The 8,250-nt window shown below is 45.0% G+C and overlaps 1 protein-coding gene across 1 annotated transcript; it reads left to right on the top strand.

Moving 5' to 3' along the window:
• The first annotated feature begins 2,418 nt into the window (after nucleotides 1–2,418).
• On the top strand, nucleotides 2,419–3,522 carry LOC114622438 (TD and POZ domain-containing protein 1-like). Its single transcript, XM_028768893.1, has one exon. It carries the CDS (start codon nucleotides 2,425–2,427, stop codon nucleotides 3,520–3,522), a length of 1,098 nt encoding a protein of 365 aa, XP_028624726.1. The 5' UTR covers nucleotides 2,419–2,424.
• Nucleotides 3,523–8,250: the final 4,728 nt, after the last annotated feature.

Genomic DNA, 8,250 nt, shown 5'->3' with positions numbered 1-8,250 from the left:
TTATCGGCATGCAATTAAAGATCCTTTGTCTAAAGTTCTACTCTAAATTCTTGAGCAGATAGAAGCTCAGAGAGGTTAGGCTTTTTAAACCTGAATTCCTTTGACAACCGCGGCAGACCACACGGGAGGAGTCAGCAGTGCTGTGCTGCCCTCTGTTGGGCTACTGAAGAAACGCATGCGTAAAAAACTGGCCCAGGACCGGCTCCAGTGACATTCTTAGGAATAATCTGGGAGTCTGTTAACACAGAGTTCTTTTCACAGAAAAGCCAGCGAAGCACAACAAGCTAAGCAATGAGAGAGAAATGTAGAGATTAACTTTACGGAGACTCATTTGGTGGATGCCGTAGACTAAATAAATGTCTGCCCCAAACTTGCTGTTTTTATGAAAGATCATTTGGAAGACAAGACCCGCTGAAAATAAAGACTTCCCTTCATTTCCAACAGTGTGAGGATACCTGCGCAGCCCCTGGTGTGGAACCACGACTGACCTAAGCCAGAATAGTCTTGGTGCACAGCATTTAAGAGCAAGTATGTTCAAGTCTGTTGGGCCAAGACTTTTCACTTACTTGTGTGTAGAGCTACACGAGAAGAAAGTTCCGTGTACCCATTCATCTCTTTCCGCTTATGTGGAGCTGCCTGCTCATCCTTTTCTGCTTTCTTGAGGTAGTCACTGTACAATCAAGTGTTGTTTTTTTTTTCCATTCCTGTCGTTGCCCCCTCCCTCTTCCAACAGCTCCTCATCCCGCTCCTCCTCCCCCTTGCCTCCAAGAGGGTGCTTTTCCCACCCCACCAGACCTCTCCCTTCCCTGGGGCTTCAAGTCTCTCAAGGATTAAGCACATCTTCTCCCACTGAGGATAGACCAGGCAGACCTCTGCTACCTATGTGCCAGGGACCCTGGACCAGCCTATGTATGCTCAGGTTGGTGGCTCTGTCTCTGGGAGCTCCCTGGGATCTGGGTTTGTTGAGACTGCTGGTCTTCCTATGGGGTCACTCTCTCTTTCAACTTTTTCAGTCTTTGCCTAGGTCAACCATAGGGGTCCCCAGAAGGAAATGAGGTCCAATGACCAGCCCAACTTGTGATCCATCTCATGGCACCAGCGGGGGAGGGGAGCACCAAGATCTGACGCTACTATGCCATGTTGTGCTTACAGACCAGAGCCCAGAGCCTGGCATGGCTGTCCTCTGAGAGGCCCTACCAGCAGCTGACTGAGACAGAAGCAGATACTTACAGTCAAGTGCTCTTAATTCTACCCGGCCTGACTGCTGTAGGAAGGCCAGTTCTGGAAAGGCCTGTTTTTAAATATCTTGCTCCTTTAAGTGGAAGTCTCTGTAACTGAACATTTATTTCATTCCAGCTGTTGCAGTCTAACATCTGGTAACAGGTAACGGCCTCTAATACCTGAAGAAGTATTAGAATTTGGCCATCCTGTCTTTTCTCGTGAAGCCCCAAGAAATAAGGCTGTACACAAGCAATATGCTTTCCAGATAGAAGCAGGTTGAAGCATGCACAAACCCATCCACATGAAATAAAGAAAAAGAATATTAATTTCCTCGTGTTTTCAAATCAGAAATTCCTACTGGAAGGACTTATTAGAGTCTTATAGGAGTCCTTTCCTAAATTACCTGGTTTGTTGATGTTGCTTTGTTTTGTTTTGGGAGAAAAACTAACATCCTATTCTTTTATGACCTCATGCGTTCACTGAGTTTGGGGAACGTTAAGATGGGAACAATAGAAATACAATTATAATGTGCAGAGATTGACACGATCCCTTCATTTATGGATGATTGACCCCAATATGCAAGTTCACTGGGGCTGGCTATTCTTCTTGTCTGTATTACCTGTGGACTTAAGTAACATACAAAACTGGAGGGCTTGTCTTTTAAAATTTTTTTGCATAAACTGAAGTAGATAGATCACATTCCAATAGAGTAACACACACACACACCTTTAATCTGACTCTTTTTTTTTTTTTTTTTTTTTTTTTTTGGTTTTTCGAGACAGGGTTTCTCTGTGTAGCCCTGGCTGTCCTGGAACTCACTCTGTAGACCAGGCTAGCCTCGAACTCTCGAACTCAGAAATCCGCCTGCCTCTGCCTCCCAAGTGCTGGGATTAAAGGCGTGCGCCACCACCGCCCGGCTTAATCTGACTCTTGAGGCAGGAAAACACACACCTTGAATTCAGCTCTTGAGACTAGAAAATACACCCTTAACTGGGCCACACCTCCTGCTAGAGGCCTATATAAGCACGCAGATGAAGGAAGTTCGGTGTCTTTGACTGCTTCCTCTCATCTTACTAGCCAGGCCATTTCTTCACTGACATTAGGCCCTAATTCTTTAGAATTCCAGTATATACTGAAGAACATCTGAGACTTCAAACCTCGTGGACTAAATTAACTTTAACACCCAAACTACCTCCAGCAGAAATGTCAGGGGACCTGGGAGCCAAGAGCTGGGGCTACACACAGATCAGTGTTCAGAAATTTTGCTATGAGTGGACCATTAGCAACTTTTCATTTTGCATGGGGGGAAGTAGGAAAGAGATTACAAGCCCAGTGTTCTCATTAGAGGCCAATGAGGAAGTGGCATGGTATTTGAGAGCACACCCAAATGGGGTTGATGAAGAAAGCAAAGATTACCTGTCAGTTTTCCTGGTGTTGCTCCGCCATCCACAGAGCCCAGTTTGGGCAAAGTTCGAGTTCTGGATCATAAATTGCCAAGGAGAGAAATCTCAATGTATGAAGAGCCCCGATGTTAAAAGCTTTCTGCAAAACCAAAAGAGGGGATTCAAAAAGTTTATCCTTCGAGATGCCCTCCTCTCCAATCCGCATTGGCTTCTCCCTGAAGACCAGCTCACCCTCTGCTGTAAGGTGAGCATAGTAGGAGCTTTCTTTAGTATGCCTGCACAGAACTTGAAACCTGCAATCAAGGATTCGAGGCACAGGTTGACAGATGACTTAGGCGAGCTGTGGGAGAATTCCCTGCTCACAGACTGCTGCCTGTTGGTAGGTGGCCACGAATTCAGGGCTCACAAGGCCATCCTAGCAGCTCGCTCTCCAGTTTTCAGAGCCATGTTTGAACATGAAGTGAAGGAGAGGCTAATGAACCTCATTGAGATCCATGACCTCGATCCCCAAGTCTTCAAGGAGATGATGGGCTTCATTTACACTGGGAAGGCTCCACACTTCCACAGCCACTCCATAGCCACTGGTGTGCTGGCAGCTGCTGACAAGTATGGCCTGGAGGACTTGATGGCCATGTGTGAGGATGCCTTCTGCAGGAACCTCTCTGTGGAGAATGCTGCACACACTCTCATCCTGGCTGACCTCCACAGCAGAAAGCACCTGAAGACTCAGGCCCTGGATTTCATTTCAGTTCACGCTTCTGAGGTCTCTGAGACCTCGGGGTGGAAGTCAATGGTGGAGTCACATCCCCACTTGGTGGCTGAAGCGTTCCACTCCCTGGCTTCTGCACAGTGCCCTTTCTTGGAGCCTAAAGTCCTCTCAGGAGCTAGCCAGCTATGACCTACATCTCTTTTCCAACAGCAACAACCAGTGAGGTTACCAACAACTTCCGGTTAGAGAATGGTATTTACACTGAATCTGGGGGAGGCAGCATGGTGGCTCGGGATTTGAAACAGCTGTAATATGTGAGAATGGCTGGTGGGGGAAGGGCAGCACTGCTGTCTGGGATACTTTACCTGACATCTACCCTGTTGATGTTCTTGTTTCATTTGTTTGATGTCTTGGAAAACTGGGATTTAATTTAGGTGCTGGCCACAAGCACAGCCCAACTGAGTTTCTCCGGAGAAACCTGTCTGCATTGGACTGAGCAGAAGAGATGACCGGGGCCAGAGGAAAGGAGAAATCAAACATGAGTCTTTACTCATCAGAGAAGGAAGGACAATGAAGACTTTCCTTTTTAAGACTCAGTTTGTAGGAATTCAGCTGCAAAATAATTACTGCTCTCTCAGAGGATTCTGTTTAAGTAACAAGCACACACATTGAATTTTCAACCACCTGTAAGTGGTGAAAGTCAGAGGATCTGAGGCCCTCTTCTGGTCCCTATGGCCACAAACAACTGTAAATAAAACCTTAACCAAATAAAATATTATACAAATAAAACTTTTCAAATCAATCATCAATCAATCAATAAAATTATAGCGTCCGAGAGTAGAAAGGTACCTTGGGGATCCCCTAGTGGCAAGCTGTCATTTAACACTTGAAAATGTGGACTGGAGGTGTAGCTCAGTGCTTCAGTACGTGTCTAGGGCACACAAGGCTCTAGGTAAACGCCTAGTACAACAAACAAAACAAAATAAAAAATAAAAAAATAAAAGCAAACAGAGGCAGAAGATTTCATCCAGATAATGGCTATGGTAGAGCCAGAATCCCAGGCCTTTTGCTCAGCTGATTCCCCCTCCGTCACTACCTCAAATTTACTACAATATTAACACCTTTCCAGTGGTTCCAGGTATCACACCCTGGTCCCAGAGCATGCGATGCTACGCAAGGGGCTACCACCCTAACAGCTCGTTTTCAACACACGGAGGACTGTTGCGGGAAGTATTAAAAACGAATGGCAGTTCCAGCACTAAGCCTAGCACCTGCGAGCCACACAGGGCCTCAGCGGGGTGTCCTCATCTAGACAGACGCTCTGGCCTGGGCCCCCCCCCCCCCGAGATTTCACCCAACTCGCTAATTTCCTTTGGCGAGATCTTCCACGACAGCCCAGCGCTTCAAATCTCCCACAGCCTTTGTGGTATACATCAGGCAAACCCACGCTTTGCCACCACCGTACCTTTCTCCCTTGAATCCAGTTGAGTCGCAGAGAGAAATACCACACAAACTTAATTTAGAAACAATGGTAACTCAATCTCTGGGTGCAACAATTAGAATGTTAATCTTGTAAACCATATAAATCTAATTCCTCCAGTGGTGAATCCTGGCAGATCCACCATGAAACCGGGTGACACTAGTAGCTACATCTTGTCCCTATCGCTATCCTGTCCGAACCGCCTCTAACCTTTCTCCTGCTCCTTCTCTTCCTCCGTCCAACCCTGCCTCCTCCTTGCCCAGTGATTGGCTCCTTTATTCGTTAGGGAATTGGTTCACAAGATGTCACCTAGGTATGTGGCTCACTCCTGGTCTGCATCCCCTCTCAGGAGAGCGGAATTAGCATTAAAATACAAACAGCACCAGACCCATCCACAACAGGGGACCTGTGCCATGACTCCTCCAGCTGGGCCTATAGTTTGTGGGCTTGAAGCCACATTAGAACAGCAAATATACTTCTGATGAGCATTAGAGAGAACAGACACTTAGCCAGTAACATCAGAGATTCTCTAAGGTCTAATCCTATGTTTGTCCTCTGCCTGCTGGAGGACCTTTCCTTTCTCCTTCCCACCTACCTTTGGCGTGTGTTTATTTTCAACATTAGTCGCCTCCGTGAATGTCATTGCATGCTTCACATACTTTATGGAAACTTATTTTTTGAGATTTATGTAGTAAATCACTGCCACAGATGTTTATTAAGGTTTTAGGGACATTGTTTTTACAGGATCTTCAAATAAATGTGTTCCTTCAAACTATCGGTTTACGTTATTTTGAAATAGTCCCATACTTCTGTCAAGCATTTAAGGATCTATAATGAAATATGCACACTATTTAGAAAAGTTCTTTTTTTTTAAGTAAAAATTATCTGTTGCAACGCCAATGAGGATTCATTTCTGATTTTGATGTCTAGTTTCTTTTTTTCAGAGGCACACGTTCATATTGGTTATATAACTTGTTTTTGCAAAGACACCCACACAGCCCTGTTGCAAACACGGTCAAGGCCACAGTTCTTGGGCAGGTAACTATTCTCTTGCCCTCTGCTGGCAAAACTGAAACCTCTCAGAAAACATGTCAACCAGACATCCATGTGGATCTCAGATATATACTCTTTATCTTGCTTATTTGGGGGTCTGTTTAGCAAATGCCTCCATGACAATGTGTATACCAGGAATGGAAACCTCTCTGTAGAGCCTCACTTCTTATTAAGATCTCAGTAAGCCAGGAGCTCTGTTTCATTAAGAAAGTTGTTGCCCAGTGCACCGGGAGTGCCTCTCTGCATTGGTTAGTAATTGATTTGCGTCGTCATCTCTTCAGTCTTATTCATATTCAGCACCATCAGCTGGATACAAATGAGACTACAGCCGGAGGAACTAGGGTCTCACAGCTCCCGGTCTCCCTTGTGTGAGAAGATCCCCCTGAACTTGCTCTGCATTGCCAGGCATCTCTGGCCCATTCACAGTGGTCAAGGCAGAGCACACACACTTAGGTAAGGTCAGGGAGGCCACTCCTTCTCTATGGCACAAGTTGGAGGACTGAACTTCACACAGGTGCAGACTCATCCCCACACTGTCAGTGTGGATCCCATGTGGGGGTATGGAAGTTTTGCTCACAGCTACCCTCTCCTCTTGAGCGATCCCAGAAGTCTAGCGTCTGGAAGAAGCTCTGCCAGCAACTGCTTCTCTTGGATTTTGATTTCTCCACTTAAAGCTCAAATGAACTCTGTACAGTTGGCCCTTCATGTCCAGGTTAGGTGGTTGTAGTTACTGTCGTATGTTCACCAGATGTCCTGTTGCCTTTCCAGTCTGTTTGTCCTGTCAGTCAGTGAGGACAGGGAAAGATGGAGGGCACTCTGGGAGAGCTAGAGACAATGATGAGGCAGTACACCACACAGTGACACTGAGGTAATACTTGAGGTTTGTGGGGCTAAGATTAAAGTAAGATGAGTCACTGTGACGGTGAGCTTTCCTCCAGTGTGTGTCCAGCTGCTTCCTGCTGTAGCTCTGCTCTGTGAGTACAGAAAAATGTGGAAAAACAGATACAGAGAGGAGTCTGATTCCACCGGCGACACACAAAGTAGCCTATGTGACTGGAGAAGGGGCTGCTGTACACATAAATCTAATTATCACATAACAGTATTCAGGAACTCCCCTAAAAAGCAGGGTAGTGGACCAAAGATGGGAACTAGTTGTTCAGAGAAGAAAAACATAATTTAAAAGGTGACCCTAGCCAGGCATGGAGTTGCACTTCTTTAATCCCAGCACTCTGGAGGCAGTAACAGGCAAGGTTAAGATGTGAAAAAAACAAAAAAACAAAACAAACAAACAAAGAAACACTATGACCTGTGCGATTTGTAAAAGAAAGCATTTATTTTGACTCAGAGATCCAGAAAGAAAAGATTGCATTATGGCAAGGAAGCAGCAGGCACAGCAGCAGGCATGGTGGCTGCAGGAGAAAGCTGAGAGGTTACATCTTGAACTGTAAGCATGAAGCAGACAGAGGGAACTGGTGGTGGCATGAACCCTTAAACTGCCAAAGCCTACCTCGAGCAACACACTTTCTCCAAAAAGACCACACCTCCAAAGCCTCTCTGAAGTGTATCACCAACCAGCCAAGGGCTAGATGTTAAGTTACTGGAGACTGTTTTGCATTCAGCCAGGGGCCAGATGTTAAGTTGTTGGAGATCGGTCTTCAATCATCCAGGAGCTCCATGTTCAGGTGCTGGAGACTGTTTCCCATTCATCCAGGGTCCAGATGTTCAGGTGCTGGAGACTGTTTCTCATTCAAACGTCTAACACCTTGCCTGGGGGATCTGGGGGATGGGAGAGCGAAGAGTATAAGCTAACCTAGTTATCCGTCTGAAGAGGACTTGTTAAATAAGCTGTGTGGCATTCTCAAACAAGAGGGTGGAGCAGCTCTGAAAGAGAAGAAAAATATTCTCAGAACACCAAGGTTCAGAGTAAGACATTAGACGGATATCTGGACAGAGGTATATAGAGGGTTATGTATAGATACAGAGGTTTGTGTAGATATAGAAGTGTGTATAGAAGTATGATATACAAGTATGTATAGAGGGCTATTTTTTTTCTCTAAGAAAAGGAGAAGAAGTAAGAATAATAATTATCAAAAATCCCTGGAAGAATAAATTTTAAGTATTTACTTTTAAATTTAAGATTCTTTAAATTTAAATTAAAAAGAAAATATTTTTAAAATAATGTAAAAAATTATTAAAAGTGATTTCCTGGAGGGGACAGGAAAAAGAAGATGAAGAGACAGGTCTTTGGAGTGACATTTCTTTACATCGATTGGTGTTGGTACTCTGTAATTTTGGAGACTGATAATAAAGTGAAATGGAGTAGGGCAAAGGTCAACCTGGCATGGGAGACATATAAATTTAAAAATAATACCAAACAGCAGTAT

The sequence above is a fragment of the Grammomys surdaster genome, unplaced genomic scaffold (assembly GCF_004785775.1).
Source record: "Grammomys surdaster isolate TR1022 unplaced genomic scaffold, NIH_TR_1.0 188, whole genome shotgun sequence".
Taxonomy (NCBI): Eukaryota; Metazoa; Chordata; class Mammalia; order Rodentia; family Muridae; genus Grammomys; species Grammomys surdaster.
This window is presented reverse-complemented; position numbering and strand designations above follow the sequence as displayed.